The sequence below is a fragment of the Naegleria fowleri genome (assembly GCF_008403515.1).
Source record: "Naegleria fowleri strain ATCC 30894 chromosome Unknown tig53, whole genome shotgun sequence".
Classification (NCBI taxonomy): domain Eukaryota; phylum Heterolobosea; class Eutetramitea; order Acrasida; family Naegleriidae; genus Naegleria; species Naegleria fowleri.
Genome location: NW_025407985.1, coordinates 74,927 through 99,153, shown reverse-complemented (window position 1 = coordinate 99,153; position 24,227 = coordinate 74,927). Strand labels below are relative to the sequence as shown.

General features: G+C 36.9%; 14 protein-coding genes across 14 annotated transcripts; 10 read left to right on the top strand and 4 right to left on the bottom strand.

Moving 5' to 3' along the window:
• Window positions 1–492: 492 nt before the first annotated feature.
• Window positions 493–1,815, top strand: FDP41_006691 (uncharacterized protein; the record flags this gene model as incomplete). The annotated part of the gene is made up of 1 exon (XM_044710353.1): window positions 493–1,815. One exon carries the CDS (start codon window positions 493–495, stop codon window positions 1,813–1,815), a length of 1,323 nt encoding a protein of 440 aa, XP_044558794.1.
• Window positions 1,816–1,926: 111 nt separating this feature from the next.
• FDP41_006690 (uncharacterized protein) lies at window positions 1,927–3,308 on the top strand (the record flags this gene model as incomplete). Its single annotated transcript, XM_044710352.1, has 2 exons — window positions 1,927–2,605; window positions 2,743–3,308. The coding sequence occupies 2 exons, from the start codon at window positions 1,927–1,929 to the stop codon at window positions 3,306–3,308; spliced, it is 1,245 nt and encodes a 414-aa protein (XP_044558793.1).
• A 134-nt stretch (window positions 3,309–3,442) lies between these two features.
• On the top strand, window positions 3,443–4,387 carry FDP41_006689 (uncharacterized protein; the record flags this gene model as incomplete). The annotated part of the gene is made up of 2 exons (XM_044710350.1): window positions 3,443–3,511; window positions 3,623–4,387. The coding sequence occupies 2 exons, from the start codon at window positions 3,443–3,445 to the stop codon at window positions 4,385–4,387; spliced, it is 834 nt and encodes a 277-aa protein (XP_044558792.1).
• Window positions 4,388–6,652: 2,265 nt separating this feature from the next.
• On the top strand, window positions 6,653–7,444 carry FDP41_006688 (uncharacterized protein; the record flags this gene model as incomplete). Its single annotated transcript, XM_044710349.1, has 1 exon — window positions 6,653–7,444. One exon carries the CDS (start codon window positions 6,653–6,655, stop codon window positions 7,442–7,444), a length of 792 nt encoding a protein of 263 aa, XP_044558791.1.
• A 522-nt stretch (window positions 7,445–7,966) lies between these two features.
• FDP41_006687 (uncharacterized protein) lies at window positions 7,967–9,170 on the top strand (the record flags this gene model as incomplete). Its single annotated transcript, XM_044710348.1, has 3 exons — window positions 7,967–8,258; window positions 8,386–8,703; window positions 8,791–9,170. 3 exons carry the CDS (start codon window positions 7,967–7,969, stop codon window positions 9,168–9,170), a joined length of 990 nt encoding a protein of 329 aa, XP_044558790.1.
• A 217-nt stretch (window positions 9,171–9,387) lies between these two features.
• On the top strand, window positions 9,388–10,302 carry FDP41_006686 (uncharacterized protein; the record flags this gene model as incomplete). Its single annotated transcript, XM_044710347.1, has 1 exon — window positions 9,388–10,302. One exon carries the CDS (start codon window positions 9,388–9,390, stop codon window positions 10,300–10,302), a length of 915 nt encoding a protein of 304 aa, XP_044558789.1.
• A 99-nt stretch (window positions 10,303–10,401) lies between these two features.
• Window positions 10,402–11,786, bottom strand: FDP41_006685 (uncharacterized protein; the record flags this gene model as incomplete). Its single annotated transcript, XM_044710346.1, has 2 exons — window positions 10,402–11,484; window positions 11,538–11,786. 2 exons carry the CDS (start codon window positions 11,784–11,786, stop codon window positions 10,402–10,404), a joined length of 1,332 nt encoding a protein of 443 aa, XP_044558788.1.
• Window positions 11,787–12,110: 324 nt separating this feature from the next.
• Window positions 12,111–15,161, top strand: FDP41_006684 (uncharacterized protein; the record flags this gene model as incomplete). Its single annotated transcript, XM_044710345.1, has 1 exon — window positions 12,111–15,161. The coding sequence occupies one exon, from the start codon at window positions 12,111–12,113 to the stop codon at window positions 15,159–15,161; it is 3,051 nt and encodes a 1,016-aa protein (XP_044558787.1).
• Window positions 15,162–15,281: 120 nt separating this feature from the next.
• FDP41_006683 (uncharacterized protein) lies at window positions 15,282–15,833 on the top strand (the record flags this gene model as incomplete). Its single annotated transcript, XM_044710344.1, has 1 exon — window positions 15,282–15,833. The coding sequence occupies one exon, from the start codon at window positions 15,282–15,284 to the stop codon at window positions 15,831–15,833; it is 552 nt and encodes a 183-aa protein (XP_044558786.1).
• A 700-nt stretch (window positions 15,834–16,533) lies between these two features.
• On the top strand, window positions 16,534–18,030 carry FDP41_006682 (uncharacterized protein; the record flags this gene model as incomplete). Its single annotated transcript, XM_044710343.1, has 1 exon — window positions 16,534–18,030. One exon carries the CDS (start codon window positions 16,534–16,536, stop codon window positions 18,028–18,030), a length of 1,497 nt encoding a protein of 498 aa, XP_044558785.1.
• Window positions 18,031–18,117: 87 nt separating this feature from the next.
• Window positions 18,118–19,110, bottom strand: FDP41_006681 (uncharacterized protein; the record flags this gene model as incomplete). Its single annotated transcript, XM_044710342.1, has 4 exons — window positions 18,118–18,234; window positions 18,311–18,408; window positions 18,500–18,791; window positions 19,099–19,110. 4 exons carry the CDS (start codon window positions 19,108–19,110, stop codon window positions 18,118–18,120), a joined length of 519 nt encoding a protein of 172 aa, XP_044558784.1.
• Window positions 19,111–19,128: 18 nt separating this feature from the next.
• On the bottom strand, window positions 19,129–19,731 carry FDP41_006680 (uncharacterized protein; the record flags this gene model as incomplete). The annotated part of the gene is made up of 1 exon (XM_044710341.1): window positions 19,129–19,731. The coding sequence occupies one exon, from the start codon at window positions 19,729–19,731 to the stop codon at window positions 19,129–19,131; it is 603 nt and encodes a 200-aa protein (XP_044558783.1).
• A 34-nt stretch (window positions 19,732–19,765) lies between these two features.
• Window positions 19,766–20,617, bottom strand: FDP41_006679 (uncharacterized protein; the record flags this gene model as incomplete). The annotated part of the gene is made up of 1 exon (XM_044710339.1): window positions 19,766–20,617. One exon carries the CDS (start codon window positions 20,615–20,617, stop codon window positions 19,766–19,768), a length of 852 nt encoding a protein of 283 aa, XP_044558782.1.
• Window positions 20,618–22,378: 1,761 nt separating this feature from the next.
• FDP41_006678 (uncharacterized protein) lies at window positions 22,379–23,992 on the top strand (the record flags this gene model as incomplete). Its single annotated transcript, XM_044710338.1, has 1 exon — window positions 22,379–23,992. One exon carries the CDS (start codon window positions 22,379–22,381, stop codon window positions 23,990–23,992), a length of 1,614 nt encoding a protein of 537 aa, XP_044558781.1.
• Between the last annotated feature and the right edge of the window lie 235 nt (window positions 23,993–24,227).

Here is a 24,227-nt window from a genome sequence, read left to right as displayed (position 1 = left end):
CATTATCTTGTTTCAAGACACACGAAAAGTTCGAGTGTAAAATGCTTGAAATTCAATTTATGAAAATGATCACTGTATTGACGATATGTCTTTGACTGCCTGCCTGACGGTTGGTCTTTGACCATCTGAACGTGATCGCAAAAAACAACATGAATGTGATCCCTTCGAAATCAGCTGTCGGTTTTTCAAAAGACTTGACTGGAAGTCTTTTGTTGTTTTATGTGATCACGTTCAGATGGTCAAAGACAAACCGTCGAAAAGGCTTCTCTTGCAGTGATCATTTTCAGAAACGCATGTTTCGATGTGAACTTGCAGTGAAAGATATGAACGAGTCGCACCATCTCGTGATTTCGTCATTATCAAAAAAATACATTTTCTTCTGGTCATCACCATCATAACACCACCATCATCATTCATATTTAGTCATTTCATTCTAATTATTACTATTTTACATTTCTGATTCATAGTTATTGATCATCATCCTCGTAGCGAATGTCTTCCGAATCTGAAGGCGTTGTCGTCCAAAAGCCATCAAATAATAGTTCGTTAACAAATTCATTAACAAACTCAACCAATACCAACAGACAAGAAATATTGCGAAAAAAGTTTTGTAAAGACTACAATTTACCCATCTCCATCATCACAAGTCCATATTTTGAATATTATTTGGATTTGTATGATGATTATTTGGGATGTAGAAAACAGTGGAATACCATGTTACAGATTGTGGACAAACAATTCCGATCCTCCGAAGGATTGTTTTCTTTAGTTACCAATGAAAGTGTGAATCGTATTTTGAACATCATCGAAAACTCGGATGTTTATGTGAATCATTTCAATTCTTCCAAAGTGAAACCAGAAGAACTTTGGATTGAGAATTATAAACGTTATTATCCCATGGCCATTGAGTCTGTAGATCATTTGGAAAAGTTTTTCCCAAATTTGACCAACGTTCAACAAGAGGTTTACACTGGAAATTATGATGGATTTTCATTTGTTTCAGTTGATATGACAAGCGCTAATTTTAATATTATGAAATTTGTGGATACACAATTGACTCTCAATTGTAAGACTTACAAGGAATTGATTCGTGTTGGATTAAAATCAAAATTAGAAGATCCAAATAACAATTACAAGACCATGCACAAGTTGGATACTGATGCTTTATTGCAAGATGTTCAAAACGATGACAGTCCATTCTTTAAATATATTGTTGAAGCTAAATACTTGAGACAAGTGTTGTTTGGAAAGTTATCACCAAAGCGACAACAAGTCATTCAGAAATGTGTTATGAGAAGTTTGATCAAATTATTGATTGAGAAAGCTGAACAATGTGACAATCCAATTATCAAAAAGTATCTAATTACCGATCGATTTAGTGCGTGCACTGCTGATGAAATCGTCGTTCGAGTGACCGATACCAAGAGAGATAGGAGTTATGAAGAACTTTCTAAACAAGATCAACTTTTACACACCAATATTCTCATGAAATTTATTAGAGATACTATTAACAGTGAGCCATATTTGCAACAAATTACTTTCCGTGTGGAAGGTTTTACTCTCAAACAAATTAAGAGTCCAAAGTTGGGAGACAAAGCTGTTGGTTTTGTTAAGGAATACATTACCGATGCAATTCTTGGAGAAAAGAGCAACAGTGAACACAGAGGTTTGCTCAACGTTGAATTTAAAGGTGTCACTAATTATTTGTTCCCTCAAGTTTTCAAAAATTACTTTGGAAAAGAAATTGAAGAGAATGATCGAAAAATCTTACTCGATGGTCAATTCATTGCAACTCTCGATGACACCATTTTCTAATTAAATCACTGAATTTCGTGTCGAATTTCCATTTCCAATTTGAACTTTTTCATACGGTTCATTTCTGAGAGTGAATCCAAAATTGAAAATCACTTTAAAAAAAAATTTTCAATGTCATCGTCCTCCTTTTCCTCTTGCAAGAAGAAACAACAACCATTGACCATTCCAGAACAAGATCATCATCATGAGGAAACAATTTCAAACATCGAGGAAGATGACATTCTTGATTTCGAGCATAACGAAGACCATTCCTTTTCACACACCGATCGACTGTTATATGACATTTTGGAAATTGAAAAGGAAATTTCTCTCAAAAAACAGTACAGAACCATCCATGCCTCTTCTTATCATGACTCTCAATCTAAAACATGCCCTTCCGATCAAGAGGATCTTCCAATGATCAATCTTGATCATCAGGATCCTTCTTTTCGAATAATGAACATTCCATCTCCTGCTGCGGATCCATTGAAGGACACCTTGTCAATACAAGATCGATTGATGGGCTCTATTTGGGGTCATGCCTATGGTGACGTCGTAGGTTGTCCCATTGAAGGATGGAAAAGTGGAGAAATTCGAAAATTCTATGGAAATAAGGATTTACAAATGTTTGATTTTTCACAAATTTTAACCAAAGGATTTCCAAGCAAGGAATTAATGGCATCTAAAGATTTTAAACCATTAGAAAAAAAGAGACAAATACTTTCGAAAAAAGAACGAAAAGAATCTGCGACTGAAGTGTTTTTACGTCACATTCGTCCTATTGGAATTCACAGTGATGACACTCAACAAGGTCTTGCACTCAAAAAGCAATCATTGAATTTGTGAAAGTAAATTATCAAAATTTTGATGAACAATTTGTGAATTCCAACAACCAATTAATTCCCATTAAGGTTGAATTTGTGGAATTTTGGGCCAAATGGTTAAAAGCTGGTTTCACAGAAGGAGATTGTTTCAAGAGTACTCGTTCTTGTCATGAAAAGTCAAATGTCACACCCATTCGAATTGAATTAGCAAAGAATGTCAGAGCTTTCAGTCAATTTGGATCCAACACTTCGAAAGCTCTAAAAAAATTGTCACAAAAGAATTGCTGTGCCTACAACAGTGGATCGAGTACATTTGGAATTGGAGGAATGATGCGATGTTCTATTGCGCCCATTTGCTTTGCATTGAAAGATTATTTAATCCAAATGGATATATTGGGTGAATCGAAAAAATTCTTTGAACCGTTGAACCTTGAAGATGAACCATCCAAAAAGATGCAAAGAAAATCCAAACATGCATCTACTTGTTCTTTAGAACATAATCTAGGAGATGATGATGATCCAATTTTGAAAGCTATTTCCTACTTTTCCTATTCACAATGTCTCACTACTCATTCGACCATTGAGAGTGCGACAGTCACCTTTGCTTCCAATGTCATTGCTTACAAATTTATTGAATGTGGAAATCGAGAAGAGACAATCGATTGGTTATTGGATCATTTAGAATTTTAGCAAGACATGAAACGTATTGGTTTGAGAAGAGTTTTTGTCCTTCATTGAAAAGAAATCAAAGTGAAAAATATGAAAATCAATTTACATTGTATGAACCACTGAATCATTCCATTCATACTGTTTCGTCAATTTTGATGGAATTATTTGATTATATGAAGGAAAATAAGGAAAATGATCAACTTTTAAAAGTTCTTCGTGAAATGGTAAGATTTCTTTCAATGAATTTCACAAATATTATTTTCCTTATTGGTTGTGAACATGATGAACGTTTGTACAATGGAACTGAATAATATCATTGACTCTCATTGACACAGATTTCAGAGAATGCCAAAAAAGCAAAACAAAAGCCCATGAAAGCTTGTGTCAATCAGGGATTTTGTTTATTAGGAGGCATTCACTCTATAGTTATTGCCCTTCTTCCAGAACGAGCATCAATCATTCTTCATGCTCATTCATCCAAAGCACTCCTTCAGCAATCGAAATACAGTAATTCCATGAATTTCAATGATATTCCATTTCCTGAACTATTACTATATTCGGTAACGACCAATGGTTTTGACACTGACACTGTAGGCGCCATTAGTGGTTACATGTTGGGTGCAAGATTTGGTCGTTCTTCTTGGATGCTCCATCAATCATGTCTCGTCGATTTTGAACGTATTGAACAATATGGGAAGAAAATCGCACAACTATGGAATTTAAAGAACGAATTCCATCAAGAGGTTGTCATGTCTTCTTCATCGACGACATCCATCAGAAGTATTAATAGTAAGAATAACAACAGTATCAACAACCTATTGAACACGATTGAAAGTTTGGAAGAATACTTAAATCAAGAACGTTTACTTTCTGTCTATTGTTCCATTCAGAGACATCAAATCATGGATTTATATGTTCCCATATATCGACGAGTGAATCGATCAACAGCATTATTGAACAATAGTTTACAACAAGAGAATACTTTTGAAGAGGAAATGGTGATTAGTAGGCGAACGGATTATCATTCCTTGTCGAATGTTCACTCATTTCTGTCAATCGATCGAACCATCAATGAGAAGTATTATTGCTTGAATATTTGAGTATTTCTTGTCAACAATAACTGATTAGTCCTCTCTGACTTGAATCACTTTTTCGATACCTAATGCTGACAAGACCACTACTTTTACATCATGTGTTCCTCGATTCAAACCTTCCATGATTCGTTTCATCATTTCTAAATCTTGCAACTGAACATCACACTTCTCTTCTCCATGTTCTGTTAACAGGGTTAAATAAACAGGAACCTCTCGATGATTGTCGTGTTTGTCACTGCTTGCAGCACGTGTATCCATCACTAAATATTCTCTCCGATGTACATACGGAATTGGATCACATCAACATTCGAAGATTCATACAAATAATGGCGTTCTCCAGTGAAAATGTCACTCAGGAAAAAGAAAATCTTTGAAATGCGACGTTCCGGATGTAAAAACCTTCGAGAGAGCACCAAGCATGTTTTTCCTTCATAGACGATATAATTTCCTTCTGTGAGTGTGTCAGCTTGAACGGTGTAAGTCGTGGAAGTGTTGTTGTTCTGATGAATCATGACGATCGAAATGCAAATGCAGAATGGAATAGACAAGAACTTTTTTTTCTGAACTCGAGTGAATTTACAAAATTCTGAAAGGTGCGAACAATACATCAATCCAAACATTGTGAAATTAGTAGCTAGCTTTTGATGAAATAGGGCTAATATAGCATTATAATAGCAACCAAAAAGAAATTGTTAAATTTCAACTATGGTTATTGTTCAAAAAATCAGCGAATGAAAAAAGGCTACAGCACTGCAGGTTCCCAAGTTGTCTCCAACCTCAGTACTGATGCAGCTCGACGATGCTTAACTTCTCAAATCGGACGGGATGAGGTGCATTCATCGTGATATGGTCGTAGCCATTCCTTATTTTAAAGTGCTTGTTTTGATTACTCTCTTACCATTGATTCGCTGTTCCCTTCATAAAGCACCCATCGAGTGTGGTGTGAAGCCAATCTTTAATATCAAGAGTGCGTGTCCTTTCATGATTCATCACCAAACTAGAACTCAAGTAAATCGTCCTGATTTCTTGTCCTTCACAGTTCATACAACCAAAGGTTGTAGCAGGAGAGACGTCATGTTCCTGAGAGGCATCCCGTCCATATTCTTCTTAACAAAGAGAGAAATCGATTATTTTCTATATACGGAAATCCCTATATTCTGCCAAAGTTAATGTTACATGGTGCAACAAGATCTTTTAGATCCTTCATTGAACATTGATCCACTTGGTATTGCTGCGTGACGAAGATGTAGCCATTCATTGTTGGTTTCTCATTCCTTTGTTCGAGTTCTCGTGGATATCCAGTTTCAAGTAATGAATCAAAAAAACACTCAAGTGTTGAATGGTGTCTACGTCGAATTCTTCTTCAACTTTGAAAACTGCACGAGGTTTGGAAAATGAGTGACCGATTTACTGATTGAACTTTGAATTTTATTTTATGGATTTCATGCATGGAAATAGCTCAGAAAAGTTATCGAGAAAGTTCACAAATTTATCGTCGATTTTGACTCATTTGGATTCATGGGTTTTTGACATTCAGTCAAATTGGAAAAGTTGCTTATTGGAATAGTTTCTTAGACTTTTCTTCAGACAATCTCAGTTTAAGAATGAGTAAGATGATATTTCGCCAACGATGATCACTTGCAATATCGATTCAAAAATATGAAATGATCCTCTTACAGTTCTATAAACGAGTCCAATTCCTTACACAAATATCCATCCCTTCTCATGTCACGTTCTTTTGATTCTGGTTCGTCATTCAAGATCGATTCATACCTTGGAGCTTGGGATGTTTCAAAGATATTGGGTGACATTTGTGAAGATGAACTCACCAAAGTTCAAACCTTTTTCAAAACAAGTGACGTTCTGAAGAATAAACGTCGCTCATCTTTCCAAAAGAAAACTGCATTTAATGATTTTTAATGAGATAATGATCGTTTTGGTCTAATGAAATGTGATTGGTAAATGTCGTTTCTTCTTTTTGGGAAGCCAATTCATACTATTATAAAATGTCTCTGAATTCCAAGTCAACACCTGTCGACAATTTCGTACGATTGACTTTGTCTAAAGAATCCATCACAATACCTTTTTTGTCCATGGTCCATCCTGATCCAAAACGATGGCCATTCTTGATTGTATCAAACATCTTGTCTTTGTCCATTTCTATCCAAGGAATCGCCAATCCTCTCAACCTGGTTCGATTTAAATCATTGTCTCTCTTTCTCCACATAACATGGTTAAAAGAAAAAATTACAAACACCTATAAACAATAACATGAAATTCAGCTACGTCACCTTTGTGCCAAACAAACAACAACAACAACCATTGAAGGGAAAGCGATCCAAACCACTCACCATGGTTTCTTATTTTACAGACACTGCAAGAAACTCATGTTCTGATCCATTTGATGGATCCATGGATTTGTCTCTCCATTTCAATGTTGAAACTGAATTGCCCTCTTCGACACGTCGTCATGTACCTCCACCCGTTCAGATTGAAATGAATCCTCTTATTCCTCCTTCATCGCCTTCTGAACGTTCTCCAAAACAAACCTCAAAACATATTCTTCCTGAACCAATTGAGGCAATTCTTTCAATTCCTGTCCTTTCTCCAACCACATTTCCTCAGAATGTGTTTGCAAGTGGAAATAGCAAAACAGTCTTGTGTCGATCGACTCGTCATCGAAAACCTCGTTTTGAAGCTCGTCCAAAAAAGGAAATTTGTAATCGAGAACCAACAACCCTACGAACGAGTCCAAAAATTAGCAAGTCACAACAACGTTGGAGTCGAACCACACATACAACCACCAATCATTTCTCCTCAGTACTCTCACACCCAGACATCCAGCAAGCAATTCTTGTGGTTTCTAACAATCATGGACAACAGGATGAAACCAAAGAAACCTCCTCTGTCATTCAAAATTTACATCTGAATAGGGAACAAGCACTTCCAAACACCACATTAAGAGATTCTTCAGTTTTTTCTGAAACAACTGTCTCGAGTTCAGTACCAAAAAAAGTGAGAACCTCCATTTCCATATTCGAGTTGTTGAATCCTGAAGAATAAAGAATTGTTCGGAATTGAAAAATCATTAAAGCAAACAACTTTAATATATGGCTAGCCTCTAACTATAGTAAGAATATTTACAAATTGGTTTATTAGCTCTAAGAATGAAAGGAATAAGAGAATGAAAAAAGGCTACAGCACTGCAGGTTCCCAAGTTGTCTCCAACCTCAGTACTGATGCAGCTCGACGATGCTTAACTTCTCAAATCGGACGGGATGAGGTGCATTCATCGTGATGTGGCCGTAGCCATTCGAATCTCTCCAAACTTTCTAATCAACAATTATTGATACTCATAGAGGATACGTTAACTTTCCTTTTCTGAATCAAAAAAAACACTCAACTATTGAATGACGAACATGTTCTCGCTTCGAAAATGAGGCCGTAGTCCGGAACAACATTTATGGTTATGATTTTTTTTGCGTGGTTGACAACTTATGATTCCAGAATTCTGGACTCATCTCCTTTCCTAATGGACATTCATACATCAGTCAATTGACTGCATGTCGTCCTCAAAAAAAAAGAATGACATTCAGTCACCACTCACTCTTGTTATTGTGTACCTCTTCTCTCGTGCTTCTTCTTTTCACTTTCCCCTCTCGCCAACAATTTATTTCAGTCAGCCAGAATTTCACAGCTGCCTTTGATGCTGCCATTCAAGAGCTCGTTTCTAGCCCCACTTGGATTCAATACTATTCGGAAAATATGTTCTTTGCAGTTCCGAAATGTTCGACAAAGGTTGAATGGCCAGAAAAGGATCCATTCGTTGGACGCTTCAAAATAGTGACTTGTTTTGAGAGTGCAACATCTTCACCATGTAAGTAAGGGAGTTTTGGATGTGTGATTAAGTCGAATATATACATTGGTTATAAATACTGTGCTGTGTATTGATGTGATGTTGATCATCTTACAAATCATTTGGAAACTCTTGTCACTAATAATAGGGCTGGAAACAAAAACAAAATTGGCCGACAGTGTGGTTGCAATTATTAACAATCACTACAAGACCAATTACACCAATGAATTGAAAAGATATAGTACAATCGAATTGGGTTTCTTCCAAACGCTGAAAAACGCCGTAGCAACAGGAGATTGTGACATTGTGACAACACAAACTCAACCGATTGTCGAGAGAGCACAATTTGTACATTTTCAATGTGGATTTGGTTTGGCTTCGAAGGGATGGGTTAGAACAGGAAAAGATCCTCAAATTGTGATACAAAATGTTTCTGATTTGAACAACAATGGAATTCTTGTTGGAGGTGAGTTTTTGACATTCCAAATTTGGTTTCATTCACACCTTACGTCCACTTTTTATTTCCAATAACATCAAAAATCAACACATATAGCTTTGACGGGTACTGCATATGAAACCTTTGTGAAGAGCTCTCTAACTAAAGCCACTTTAGTTCCCTTGTTCTCTGTCACTTCTCAATTCGACGCTGTTTTGAATCAAAATGTTCATGCCATAATTGGAGATGCCATTCAACTCTTATCATGGAAAAAACAAGTTGGAAATTGCAATTGTGAAGTGAAGGCCTTTGATACTTCTTATGAATACTCCACTTTTACTAATGGAAATATTACCTATGAAAAAAATGCTGCTTCTTTTAAACCTAACACTAGTGTGGTTAGTTTGGCAACAACAAACAGTTTCGGAAATCAATATGTGATGCCAGTGACACTATTGATGATGGTTATTATGCTGATTCAAAGATATAAAGAATAATTTGAAAATTAAAATCCTCTTCATTCAACCTGTCAGAATCCAAGAAATGAAACATGTCAATTTAGGTAATTCTCAATGTGAATAACCTTGTCTTTGATTAAAGTTCTTGAGTTGGTTATGCTGAAGAGTGACAGCGGAGTCGGAGTTGCATGGAATGCGGGCAATTCTAATCCACGGTGTGTCAAATACAAGTTGGCGAAATTTTTCAAATCAAAAAATGCAACCACAACCACAACCACCACAACAACCTCGCATTCTCAATCATGATGAATTAAAATCCAAATGGGACGCCTTCTCAAAGACCTTTCAACAAGTGCTCGAGCCAAGTACCAACATCACTGCTCAATCTCTCATTTCTTCTCTCGCCTTATATGCGAATAATGAATGCTCTCGTCATCAGAAAATACACATTCTAGATATTGGATGTGGTGGAGGAGGAGGTTCCTTTCTCATTGCTTCCCAAATGCCAAATTCCGATGATTATGAACTGACGAGTATGGATCTCTCTCCGGAGATGGTCAAATTAACTCGGGAACGATGCCAAATTCTTACGCAAGCTCCATTCCATCGAAAGATCCATGTGGTGGAAGGCTCTGCAGAGAATCTTCCCTTTCCAGATGAAACCTTTGATGCTGTCTTTTCTAATTATTGTTTACATTTAGTTCCGAATCCAGATCAAATGTTAAAGGAAATTCATCGTGTCTTGAAGAAGGGAGGAAAGGCTTCATTGAGTGTTTGGGGTCGTCCCGAGAATAGTCCTTCCTTTACAGTGATGCAAAAAGCCATGATGGAATGTAAGAAGAGATTTAATAGTCATGATGGGGATGAAAACCTTGTTCCGTTGAGATCCCCTTTCCATTTGCATCAAAAGGATCCATTGCGAGAGAGAGTCTTGAATGCTGGATTTTCAAAATGTTTAGCTTGGTATCAATTTCAACCTTTCCATGCGTTCAGTGCTCGTGAATTTGCCGAGTTGAATAGTCTTACTCCTGATTTTAGAGCTCTTGTGGAAGGATCGGAAGAGAAGAGACTTGAATTGTTGAATGTGTTGGAAGGAATGGCGAAAGAAACCTTTGACAAGAATGAACCTATTGGAAATGAAGTGCTAATTGTCTTGATGAGTAAGGAATAGAAGATCTTGTAAAAACAAGTTTTCGTCTGAGCATCAGCACGGAATGGAATAAATAATCTTTTCAATCTTGGATCCAATCAAGTTGACATTCAAATCACACTACTGTAACTGTTGTTGTGACAATTTCTCTGAAGAACTTTTTTGGGAGTCGTCCAAGTTTTCTTGTTGATGATCATGTTCATGATTTTCCAGTTCAATGGAATTCTCATCATTGTTTTGGTGAAACTCAATAGGTCTACCTTCTTCAAGTTGAACATGTTCAATCCCTCGATTGGAATCTTTTTTCAAGTTCTTTCTGTGATAATAAATGATTTGGAACAGAATGAAGGAATCCATGCACACATTGACAGATGTTTCCAACAAAAACGGTAAACGCATCATTAAATACCTTCCATTAAATGAAAATAACCAAATGGAGGCAACATAACATGAATTTCCCAAAACTGCCAATGAGAAGAAAATTCTTGACACTCCTGCTGCACTTCCTCTTTTAAAATTCTTATAAATTTGAGGAGGTCTCGATCCCAAATACAGCAATGCACAAAACCATCCAATCGCATAACCCACAATGGAAATTGTAGTATTGGGAGGAAAAACGAATGCATCATGCTTGGACCAGTCATTGTCATCTTGTTCTCTTTGTTCTAACTGATGATATTTTTCAGAACTAAAGAGTTTTCTTCCAATATAAAAAGAATTGGTAGAGGTGTAAATTCGTTGTGGATAAACGAGTGATTGTTGGCTTTCATATTGTGCTTGCCAATGCATGGTTTTAAAGGAAAAAAAGAGGAGTAACATCAAAAGTGCGAACGCAACCTTAATATTCAGTCGGGTTGGACTGGAGGATTTTGTGACATTCGGATTTAGTAAAGTGACTTGATGATTGTCATGTGCTTCATCCTCGTGTATATCCTCGTGATGATGAATATTCGCATCGAAAGATGTGACATTTGACTTGGTTTGTTGATCCTTATTTCTTTTAGAATTCCACCATTTTTGGAAATGTTTTTTCATTATGGAATAATAAAAATACTGGAAGATGACAATAATGTCAGTACTGACAAAATACAGGGCCACAACGATTTGAGTGGCAAGTTGTCCCGATAAGATGCATGAAATTAAATTAGAACTGTCCGCTATGAATGCTTGGAATAAAAACCCCAAACTAAGAGAAGTTGCGTCCTGTACGATGCGAATGCATAAAAAAGATGATGATATTGAAACTACAAACGAACCTTGTTTTTGAAATTGGCATGAATTTGAGGAAAGATGGCACACATCCAACAAAACAAACTTGCAAGTCCAACATAAAACGAAGCTTGCTCTCTGGCTGAATGGACACACTCTCCGAAGACAATATAAATCCATTTGACATATTGTAGACCATCGGGATCGAATTCTAAACAGTTTTTAGTCGTATTTGAGGATGAATTGCTGTACAGCTCAGAATGAGCGAATTGAAATGTGCTTGGGCAATGTGACATGCTGAACCAGATCAGTGATTTTTTTAGTACTAACAATGAGAAAGACAATTCCCAAAACTGAGCAGGAAACAAATATTTGCCCAAAAAGAACCCCAAAACAAAAAGAAGCTAAAAACTGGATCAACAAACAAAAGAAAGTCTACAGCGAACGGGAATCGAACCCATGACCTTCAGCGTGTAAAGCTGACGATCTAACCGACTGATCTACCGCTGCTTACATTAAGGTTGTGAACATTTAGACAAATATTACAAATCATGACCAATACCAGAAACGAATGGTCGTTTCTGGTCTGCTGGAAAAACCCCTCCAAAAAATTGCTTACAATGAATTGGAATGAAGCAGCCGATTCTTTTCGGGCGAAGGTATTAAGGAGCGGATTGTTCGATTCAACACCACCAACCATTCCATCCACTTCTCAGGTTAACAGCCAAGCAAGTACTATCACAAATCTTTACTCTTCTACCAGCTCTTCCTCACCACAACAGTTTTTGTTTTCAAATATAAGAAGGGTAAATGATCAACAGCAATTATATGCAACAGGAACTCCTTCATCTAAATTTCCTCTTAATGATCAGAACTTTGTATTTTCCCTTCCGGTAGAGAGGCCATCAATGACCACTCCTCTTAAAGAAAACTTTTACAAGGGCACTTCTACCTCAAATGCGTTAAAGTTAAACGATAGATCTGCATCGGAGACGGATCCGTTTAAAAACTCATATCTGTCTGCTCGACTGCTGGAGGAAGAGCAAAAGAAAAAAGAATTAGTGTTACAGCAGGGGAAGAACGATCTACACAAAACCATCAACATTAGCCCCGCTCTAATCTATCCAAACTCAAGCTCTCCTTCCAAGGTTTTTATTAATAATAACTCTGGAGATTCTTCTCTTCAAGCTTCTTCGTATCTTTCGTCAAACAAGAATTTATTTGGAATGAGAATACATGAACCAAAAGCGAGCTCTGGTTTCGTCCCTTCCAGAATTTGTAACATTGACCTTGTCTACGAAAGAAATTCCCCCGAAGTTGAATTAGTTAAACAAAAGATCCATGAACGAGAAGTTAAGACACAAACTCCAGACTTTGAAATTGATGTTGCAGTTCAAACGGAAGAGTTTCCTTCTGGTTTCAATGAGCAGAGAGATAACTTTGTCAAACGTGTCGTCAAGATAAAGGACAAGGCAACAACGACATCAAGTTTTAAAGAAGAGGAAAAAAAGAATAACACCCTTCCAACAGCAGAAGCTTTAAACACAGAATGGATCAATGCGAGGTTTAAAGTGGAAGAACACTTGTTCGAGCAAAACAACGACCAGTCGTCTGCTCCAAAAATGTCCAAGTCCACAGGTGAAAATGCTGAAACCCAAACCCCAAGTCCTTCAAAAAAGAAAAAGAAGAAAACCAAGAAAAAGAAAGCAAAATCATACGATCTCTCGCAGTTTTTGTCTGAATATGAATTTAAAGAAGAGTCACGTTCTCCAGGTTCTCCAAGTTTTCCACACAAGGTTTCATCTGGGACACAATCATCTCCTCAAGTGGAGAGAAGAGAGGAACGAGAAAAGCAACCGGGGATCCATACGTCACATGCATCCACATCTAGTCCCAACACTTCTACTGAGGAAATGGAAATGCATCAGCTCAAAGAAAGTATTCATCTTAATGATAATCATGGCGATCCATCTAACATTTCAAATTTAACTCACCAAGACAGAGAAGTGGAGATATTGGATGAAGCCATTGCAGTTCCAGTGGACGTTCTTCAACACTCTCCTGAGAAGCATGAAAAGAAGGAGGATCACAAATTAAAAGAGCATTCCAGAAGCGGAGAAGATGTAAAAGAGACAAAAGACTCGATTGCCAAATTGGATGTGTCCGTTGATCTTGTTCAAAATAATGGTGAGGAACTCTTTATCTCGAATCCCCAAAGAAGAGATGTGGAACTGGATAATAATCGACCAGGCCTTCATCAGGATCAGTTATCCATCAAAGACCCCAACGCGCCTCAGATTTGCAAGCCTTCTCACCAAGAAATTAATTCTGTTCAACAGTTGGAAATAATGAGAGAAAAAGCTTCAGTCGACAAGGATAGCGACAGCAATTACTTTGAAAAAAATTTGGGAATGCAAGAAGACATGCCTATTGTAAGAAAAGAAGGAAACAACGATTCATCTTTAATTGAAGGATCAGATGAGCATGAACACGTTGCTGATAAGTTTGAGACAGACAAACATATTATAAACCAGGACAGCATGAATATCATTAATCATGATGTTCAGCATGTAACAAACAAAGAATGTAAAGTAGAGACAGGTGGTGTTAAGCAGGAGAAAGGAGATTTAGAAGATGTGTTGGCAGAAATCAAAGAACAAAGTAATGATACTCTTGAAATTCCATCTGTGGACGACTCTGATGTTAATGGTGATGTTATGAGGAAAACTAATGAACCACAAACTGAACCGCAATTTGATGAAGGCAAAACGCAACTTTTGGAAGACAAATCATTTTCAGAATTTTCAGAATCTCCTCGTGAGACAAATACATTGAAGAAATATACAGAAGTGGCTCAAGAGATTCCTTTCATGCAAGGAAAGTATACCGGAGAGGTTGAAAACGGATTGCCTTATGGATATGGAACCTATTGCTCAAACGATGGTACACTTTATGAGGGAGAATGGATTCAAGGAAAGAGAAACGGAAAAGGAAAAATACATTATCCAGACGGCTCCATTTATGAAGGAGAGTTTATGGATGATTTGAGACATGGTCAGGGCTGCTATACTACTCCCAACTATGTTTACGAAGGTTCATGGGAAAATGACAAGAAAAATGGAAATGGGGTTATTGACTACGGCTTTGGAGACAAATTTGTTGGTTATTTTTCCAATAACTTTCCTGATGGAAAAGGCCAATATTATTTCAGTGATGGGTCCAAATATGTTGGAGAATTCAAGCACGGTTGGAGACATGGAAAGGGTGTATTAAAATATGCAGATGGGATCACAATATATGACGGAGACTGGGACTCTGACAGAAGGACAGGAAATGCAACAATAACCTACGAAGACGGTGTTTATACTGGGCATGTTAAAGATGGAAAAAGAGATGGACATGGATCATTTACATACTCAAATGGAGATGTTTTTGAAGGGCATTGGGAAAAAGACAAGAAACATGGTAAAGGAATGTACTATTTTGGATCTTTAAAATCTGGAACCAATTTTAAGGGAGAATGGATTGAAGGAAAGAAACACGGAACTGGTGTTATGACCTCAACAAAATTCATTCCTGTGACTCCTCCAAAGAAAGGTTTCCGACCTATTTCAACTTGTTTCGAAGAGGTATGGCATGAAGGGCAGTTGATTCAAAAGAGATTGTTGTGAACATGTCAAGGGTCAAGTTCAACTATGGAATTGAATTCTATGAAATATTTAAAAAAATTCTGAACCTCCTTTCCACAATAAATGCCAAGATCACAAACTCGAGATCATCTTCATCATAAAATGTTGAAAAATCCAAAGAAACAAAACAACCCGATAGCATCAACACATGACAATTCTAATTCGTTAATATCTGTTCTTTCAAGCATCGGAGTAAAAGTCAATTTGAAACCGATTACATTTTCAAACAACAGCCAAAAAGCCAAAGAAAAACAATCTTTGAATTCAGCAGAGCAAATTAAAGAACATTTACGAATTGCATCAAACGATCACCCTGTTTCCATCTCTAAGAATGCACATGATGAATTATTTCGAATTAAATTCTCCACCGCCTCCATAGGACACTATCACTGTCCAAGCAATTTCCTCACAATGGGCGAGTATCAACAAATAGAACAGTTGTTAGAAAAGAAGAAGGAACCTATTGATGTGATAACAATAGAAATAGAATTTTTAAAACCTTCATATCAAGATCTCTTGAAATACTTTTCAATTTCAAAATCTGAATCTCCTGAAGAACAAATATTACGTCAATTAGTGGATACTATAGACGCGGATGAAATAAGAAAACATGTCTATATACGAATTTGGGTCCCTACGGGACTGGAATCATGATATTCCTGCTGATACTTTTGACCCAACCTATTATAGATATTTATTAATGGGTAAAATTGACAACTCGAATCATGCATTCTTATTTGACGTTAGTGGATTTTCACAAAACGATCACTCTGTTCCGAAATCTGTCGATCACTTATACAAATTGTGTACACCAGCGCATTTTAGAAATAGGATGTTCAACTCTGACCATAACAACGATTGTGGCATTCAAAGAATTCTCATTGGATGTTTTTTGACAAGTATGACCACCACAAAAAGGAAGAAGAAAAGATACGGCCCTTGTGGAACGTTGTCTCACCTCAACAGTACCTGTCCTGTGTATATATTTAATTCTTTTTCCACTCAAAACCGTGAACTTGTTGTTATGGCACAAAGAGAAGAGTGGAGTTATGACCGAAGGGTTATCTCTGGAAAGATCCACACGGGTTATTACAGTTTTGAGACAGGCCATCAGCTGAGACTTGTTTGTCATCGAGAATGTTTGTCTTTTTTCAAATCTTGTGTGATACAGACGATTCATCATACGCCATAGACAAATCATTGATTCATTTATTGGATGTCAGGTGTCAGTCGGGTTTGAATTTCAAACATCTTTGGACATCAACCGATGTCGTTACAATTATTTGCGCGCCCAACTGTAAACGTTGGAACCCTCCCAAAAAATTTTAAAAAAAAATTCTATTCATCCATAAACATGACTAGCGTTGCAAGTAGTAAAGCATCGACAGCCTCTCAGAAGAGAGAGAAGCTGAAGGCATTATTGAGCGATAAGGTGTTGGATATGATCAAGAAAGGGAATAAGGACGTTAAAATAACTCCCGAAGTGTTGAGTTTAATTTCAAAGGAAGTGGATGCTTTAATTAAGGACGGAAAAGGCTCCGAATCTGAATTGAAGAGGATTGCAACAAAAGCAAAGAATTTACTTCCAAGAAATACTAGTTCGACATCATCCGGATCGAAACCATCAGTACCTCCGATTGACACAAAAAGCGTTGCCTCCAGGCAAAGTGACTCTCGTAATGAAGAATATTCGCAAACAAGCGACGTGAAGCCATCTAAAGAGGAAGAAGAGGAAGAAATGTTGATCACCACATTAGGAGGTCAATTTGGAGGTGGTCTCAAGAAGTCAGTCAAACCAAAGGCAAAACCAACAACAGGCGACGACATTTGGGCTGCTATCGCTCTCAAGGACACGGAAGAGTACCATAAGGAACAACACGAAGAGTTCTTACGTCAAAAGAACAAGCAAGTTGAACTTCGACAAACTTTGAAACAACAATCAGAGGAGAATAAGCGTCAACAAGAACTTAAAAAGCAAATGGAGCAAAAGTATATCGAGGAGCAGCAAGAAATTATCAAGAAAGAAATTGAGGAAGAAAAGAAAAGGGAGGAAGAGCGCAAACAGCGAATTATCGAAGAGAAAAGGATTAGAGACCAACAATTAGAACAGTCCAAAATGAGAAAGCAAATGATCGAACACAAGAAAAAGGAGGAAGAAGAGGAGTTGGTTCAAAAATTGAAAAAGCAAATAACAAAAGAAAAGGAAAAAGAAATCAAAACTCGAGAACAAAATAAGAAAGAATTGTCTTCATTCCTTGCCTACAACGACACAATCAAAGCAAGGAAAGAGGAAGAAGCAAAGAAGGAGATTGAGGAAGACATTAAAGCTTTGAAAGCTTATGAAGAAAAACAACGTCAACAGGAGTTAAGGCGTGAGATGGAAATGAAAAAGATGTATGAAAGACAAAGTTTCTCAATTGCTTTGGCAACAAAGCTGGAGGCCAATTTGGACGAAAAGGCAAAGGAAGATGAGAAGAAGGCAGAACGTATTCAAGCTGAAATGGAAATGAAGAAAGAATTGGAGCACAAGAAGAAGCTTGAGAAATTGAAGAAGCAAAAGGAAGAAATCATGGACACACTAGCAAAGCAAATCCAAAACAAGTTTGACGAAAAAAGAGAACAACTTTCGCAAGAGCTAGAAATGAAGAAAAAAATCGAAGAAGACATCAAAAAAGCGGAACAAGAAGAAAAAGAGCGAAGAAACAGGCTGAAAGAATCCCTGAAGCATCAAAGAGAAGTTCTCACAGAACAAGTCAAGCAAAAGCAAGAATTTTCGGCTAAGATGAGCGCCATGTCGGAAACTGAAATGAAATTGAACAGTGACAGGCTCAAGAAGATTAATGTCTTGTAAAATATCATGCAGATTTTGTTTAAATTTTAGAGTAATAATCTAATTTTATAAATTAATTTTGATTGTACATAAATCCTAGTGGTCAATCTAATTTAAGCATCCTAAATAGTCTTCCTTAATTGTACCGATTGCGAAAAGTCCATTAGCCTCAGTTTTGACACCCATAATTTTCAATCGAACTTCCTTATCTTCCATAATTGATACCTGTATTACAAAGTGAGATGCAACAAAAAATTGTGGTTGTGTCTCTCATAATTTGAGGAATTATTTAAAGACTTACTTGTGCTTCCTCGGAAACAAATCTTGGTGGTGAATGATCTGGATCATATTTCATATCATCGGGAATACCGTGTCTACTCACAAATACAGGTAATGGGCCTACCAGTCAGATTAAAGATGATTTGAGTCATAAAGCATAGAGATCACTAATTATCACATCCTTGTTTCAATGTGTGATTGTCCTACCTACCAACATTAGCGAAAAATCCAACCTTTGTCACTTTTGTAACAGTGGCATCACAAACTTCTCCTTTAAATGGCTTAAACACTACTGCTTTATAATTGATTGGGAATGTAGCATATCCTGATGATTCACCAATCTTTCCCTGTCCAATTTTTGTAATTTCCGTTACGGAAACAATATATCCTGTTCTTCCTGTACATTGACCCTCCACATCGTTTTGAAGACGTGCACGAAGAGTACGGGTGAGCTCAGGGCCAAAGAACTTGGGATGCAAACGAATGTTCTTATCCAAATCCATCTAAGAGATTTGTAACAATAAGATGATATTTGTTCATGATGAAAATCCATCAAGATGAAATCATCGGATTCATTGTACAAGATGTTTTCAATAAATAGATTAAATATTAATAATACATGTTGATCATAATCATTCATTCATCGGTTCAGATTTGTATTTTCATAGGATCAGAAACATATCCAACAACAATTATCATTCCATATATACAATTCCATATATACAATACGATGATCATCACGAATGATGAGAAGGTAAAAGCCTCTGAATTATCGGGACAACAAATGGCACACAACAACATCACACCTACCAAAAAGAACATTTTTTTTCTGAATTTTTTTTATTTTATTTCACAACTTTCATCCGACAAGTCTTGTGATCGACATTGTTCATCGTCGTGGTGTTGTTGTTCTTGATATTCTTCTTCTTTCACAGTAAAACGTAAAAAGTCGTCATACATGAACAAGATGACAGCTCTTTCTATTTTGTCAAAAAATTCCAACTGTCCACATCTTGGAATTGACAACAGTTTGCTGTGACCAAAGAAGGTGCCGTGAGAGGAAGATGAATCCAAATATCGAGAAATGATTTCATTTTGCAATACCACTCTCGTTTGAACTTTGGCAACACTTTTGTAAAGGGAAATCTCTTCCAGGAATTGAATGCAATCTGCAAACTCAATATTGTTTTGATGATGTTTCTTAAATTGGTTCCACCTTCTCTGATCCTTCATCATTTGCGTAAAATGGTGTACTTTTGCACTTCTCTCTAGTTTGAGTTGTTGTTTAGAGAAGGTTGATTGTAACTCTTTTTGCTCTGATAGATTCTGCAACACAATCACATAAACATTCTTCACTTCACCTTGAAAAATAATTTTGGACTTGTTGACTTGTAAACGAACAGGAAAGCGTTGCCCTGAGTGAGAATTGAGAACTGTTTCCATAAGTTCTTGTGATTGAAACAATTCCTCCATCATTTCAAGCAGTCTTTTCCATTGAATTAAACTCCACAAAATAATGTAATACAAGTTGATGCCTGACCTCTGAAATTAGCTCTTGAGATTCAGTTTGGCTGATTGACAAGTTGTTGTTTGAACAGAATCCATTGGAGTTAGGAGAACAATTGTTCGTACTTGGTTCTTTTGTGTTCAGTATATGCTTTTTGAAAGCAGAATTCATGGTCAACATTGCACCATCAGAAGCATCAATAATTAATATAAAATCCTGAACAATATTCATAACACATCTTGCTTGTTCTTCTGCGAGAGAGATTCTTTCCAAAAGACTCTGCATGGTTTGGGTATCCAGCTCCATAGTATTTTGATATTGTAGGAGGGATCTCAACATGGTGTTAATATCTGCAGAAAGTTGTTCCAGCTCGTCATTGAATATAGATTTCGGAATAGTTTTTGAGAAATTGTTTTCGTTTGTGATGGTTCTCACGTGATTTCTAATGTTGATTAATCTCCTTATAATAACTATCTCGAAAAGTATAAAACAAATCATTGATACAGTAATAAATATTCCTAAAATTACAAGAATTGAGGATTGAAAAGTACTGCTTGCGATTTCAAATATACTTCTAGAAACGTCAGTCCTAATGGATAATCGTTTTTGGTTTTTAAAGTCATTGAAGAATTGGAATACGGCCATTCTAGTCGATCCTGAATTTTCAACATCAATCGAACACTTTCTATTGTATGAAGAAAGTATTTCGCCTGTCTTAAAAAAACTATAGCCAGATCCATTATCGATAACCATTCCATTACGTGTGTTCAAAAAGTTGTTAACAAGCTCTGACGTAATTGGTAATTTGTCATTCACAGCCATGTCATTCCATAATTGTTTAAAATCTTTAGTGATATCATAAAAGGTAATGCAGTAGTGGAGGTTCTTTTGGCTATACTGTTCATCATGCCAAAGCTGGTATATCGAGAAAAGAGTAATAAACCATTGGACTTGGAGCTGTTACTTAATTGAACAGGTATTCCTACAACAAATAACGTATTCGATGAGATATTAGTGTCATTGGGAAATAACATGATTCCAGATTCTGTTGCTAATTCCTCAATCGTTTTGTTTGGAGCTAGTATCGTTGTAACTTTAGATTGAGGATTGTCAATATCAGTTGTGAAATAAAGATCTAATTGTAAAAACTCGGAAGACAAAACGGGAAGCTGTACATCTTGAATACATGCTCTCCAAAACATCAGTCATCCATTTAAGAAATGAAGAGTGGCATAATTCACATCCATCTGTCTCAAATACTCGCATAACAAGTTTGTATTGAAAAAATCCTCAGCACGATTCAAATCGCCACTCTCAACCACGAAATAAAGATCATCCCAACATGCATAACCGAAGACAAGAACTTCTAGAACATGTAACTCGCTACGTATGATCTGTGATACTTGTTTTGCAATTTTGTTGGCTTGCTTGTCCTCAACATCATTCAAAACAACACTCAGAGAGAGAATAGAAGTTCCGAGAAATAACAACAAAACTCCAAGATGGTTTGAGTCATCATGTTTGATGATTGAAAAATTAACGAAAGGAGAGACCTGCTCATTGTTACGTGTTGGTAGAAGCGAGTTTTGTTGTGTTGAGAGTTCCATACTAAATCAGGTGGTTTTGTTTGTACATTATATCTCTGAATGATGGAGATAGTACTTGTAGTTTCGTTTCGAGTGAACCCTAAAAAAGTGGTTGAATCACACTGCATGGAACAGACAAGAATTCTTTGTAAATGTGAATTGCGCTTTCTGATGGCATCCTTTTGAGATTGTTCTGTTCAAGCTCATGTAGGCTAGTGATGATCAACAATATTTGTTCATTCGTAGACGTGTTGCTTGTTATTAATTGATGTTCTGAAATTTTTATTTTTTTCAATCAAATTCAAAAAATGGCAAAGAAGAAGGCAAAGACTATCCTCATCAAACTTGTGTCCAGTGCCAAGACTGGATTCTTCTACACGACAACAAAAAACACACAAAATATTCAGAGAAAGCTTGCTTTTAGGAAATACGACCCTGTTGTGGATAGACATGTGCTGTTTACAGAAGCCAAGGTGAAGAAGTAATTTTCTTTTCCGTGTATGATGATGATGGTAGTGAATCATGAACGTAACCGTATTTGCCAACAACCATTCCTGTTCACTATTTCTTCATCAAACTACAACACTTTCACTTCCGAATGTTCCTTCTCATTTCTAGTAGCAACTAATTATTTTAATTAATTGTCTAAACATTAAAGGATACAATTTTGAACAATCATCAGGTGTACTCCTCTACGCCTCTGTGTATTGGATTTATAATACAACTCATCATTCTATTGGTCCACAAAAATCAGACTTTTTAAAACAACACACCTACACCTTCAATTTCTTCCATTGAATATCATCAAAACAAAAAATATATTTTTGCGTCGACCGGGAATTGAACCCGGGTCACGGCGATGGCAACGCCGTATTCTACCACTAAACCATCGACGCTACTTACTTAAACTTAAGCATTTATAAATTATTATTTACATTGTAACATCAACAGGGAAATCTCTTGTAAATAATAAAAGGAGATAAGCCCAAAAGAAAAAATGTTCTCGCACGGCTCGAATACACCTCCTTACCAACAACAGAATCGTGCTTCATCATCTCCATACAACATCACTACCACCTTCGGATCTCCTCCTCCGTTTTCTGTTTCTGATTTGCAGCAATATTTGCAGGAGAAGAGAGTGGAAGAATTGTTCGTAAGCTTGATGCAAGCCATTTGTTTGGAACGTCCGCAACACATCATTCCGTTCCTTCATCAGAAATTGGCTCAAATTGAATGCTTTGCTGGTGTAGTTTCTCAACAACAAGTACCTCCACAGACATCATCACAACCACAACCCGTACAACAATTTTATACAACCACAGCGCCTTCATACAACAACATACAGCAACAGCCTCCACAACCACAACCCGTACAACCACAACCACAAGCATATTCTTTTGGATCCTCACAACCCAAGCAAGCTACTAGTGCTAAATCTCCTCCATCAATTGGAGCAAGCAGTACCGTACAGCAACAACAACAACCTCCAAAATCTCCTTCTCCATTTAGTTGGGACAATAGAAGTGCTTTCACCGAACCTGGAGAAGATGTTTCGGCTGAAAAACCACCAAAGGCCAATGGCGATTCTTCTGTTCGTTTTGCTGTGCCTTCTCCAAGTTCAAATCCTTTGTCTGAAAACAGCGCAGGTATTGATTGGAATGAAAGCGAGAATCGCAGAAGAAGATATTCCATTTCTGTGGCTAGAAGAAGAGCTGTTAGTAGTGAGGTTTTAGATGAATCAAAGCCATTAACCGCAGAAGAGTTGCAGGTCCATCATAAAACTCCAGAAGAAATGTCCAAGCTTAGGGAAGCTTTGGCATCAAACGCTCTTTTCACTTCATTGGAACCAGAGGATTTAAAAATTATCTTAGATGCCATGTTTGAAGTTAATGTCAAAAAGGGGGATACTATCATTCGCCAGGGAGACGAACAAGGTGATTTATTCTATGTGATTTATAGTGGAGAGTGTGAAGCGCTCAAAAAAAATGGTAATGAAGAGAAGGTCGTTAAGGATTATTCAGCAGGAGATGCATTCGGAGAATTGGCTCTTATTTATGGAACTCCAAGAGCAGCTACTGTTCGTGCCAAGTCTGACTGTAAATTATATGCTATTGATCGTGTCACATTCCGTCGTATTGTCATGTTAAATACGAAGCGTAAGCGTGAAATGTATGAAGACTTTTTGAAACGTGTTCCAATTTTGGAAACTCTAACTGATTACGAGAGAATGACTGTTGCAGACGCTCTCGTTCAAGAAACATATGATGCAGAAACTGATAAGGGCCGTTATATTATCAGACAAGGTGATCGGGGAGATGCTTTCTACATTATTATTGAGGGTGAAGTTGTCGTTAAGAAGAAAGCAAATCTTTCGGATATTAATGCTCCAGAAGAAGAGTTGACTAGACTTAGCGTTGGTGATTACTTTGGAGAAATTGCCTTACTAACAGACCAAACTCGACAAGCAAGTGTGTGCATTCCTGAGGATGCTACTGAAAATGTCAAGCTTGTGAGACTCAACAGAAAGGACTTTAAGAGCCTGTTGGGTCCTTGTGAGGAAATCTTGAAGAGAAACATGAGACTGTACACTCAATATGTGACTCAAATATAATAATGTCTAACTGACCTACTAATAATAAATAATTCTCAATTAACCCTATAGGAACTTAATGACCAAGAAGAGACGACTTTATAAGTCAAATCAATTTGATGATGATTCAAATCAGAAACTGCAACAATAAGAACTCATTATTGAAGCTTTCGCCAGGATGGAAAATTCGCCTTAATGTGTTCTGAAATTGTAAAATCAAAAGCAACAAGTGGCCAAAGAGGACGTGAAGAGGTGT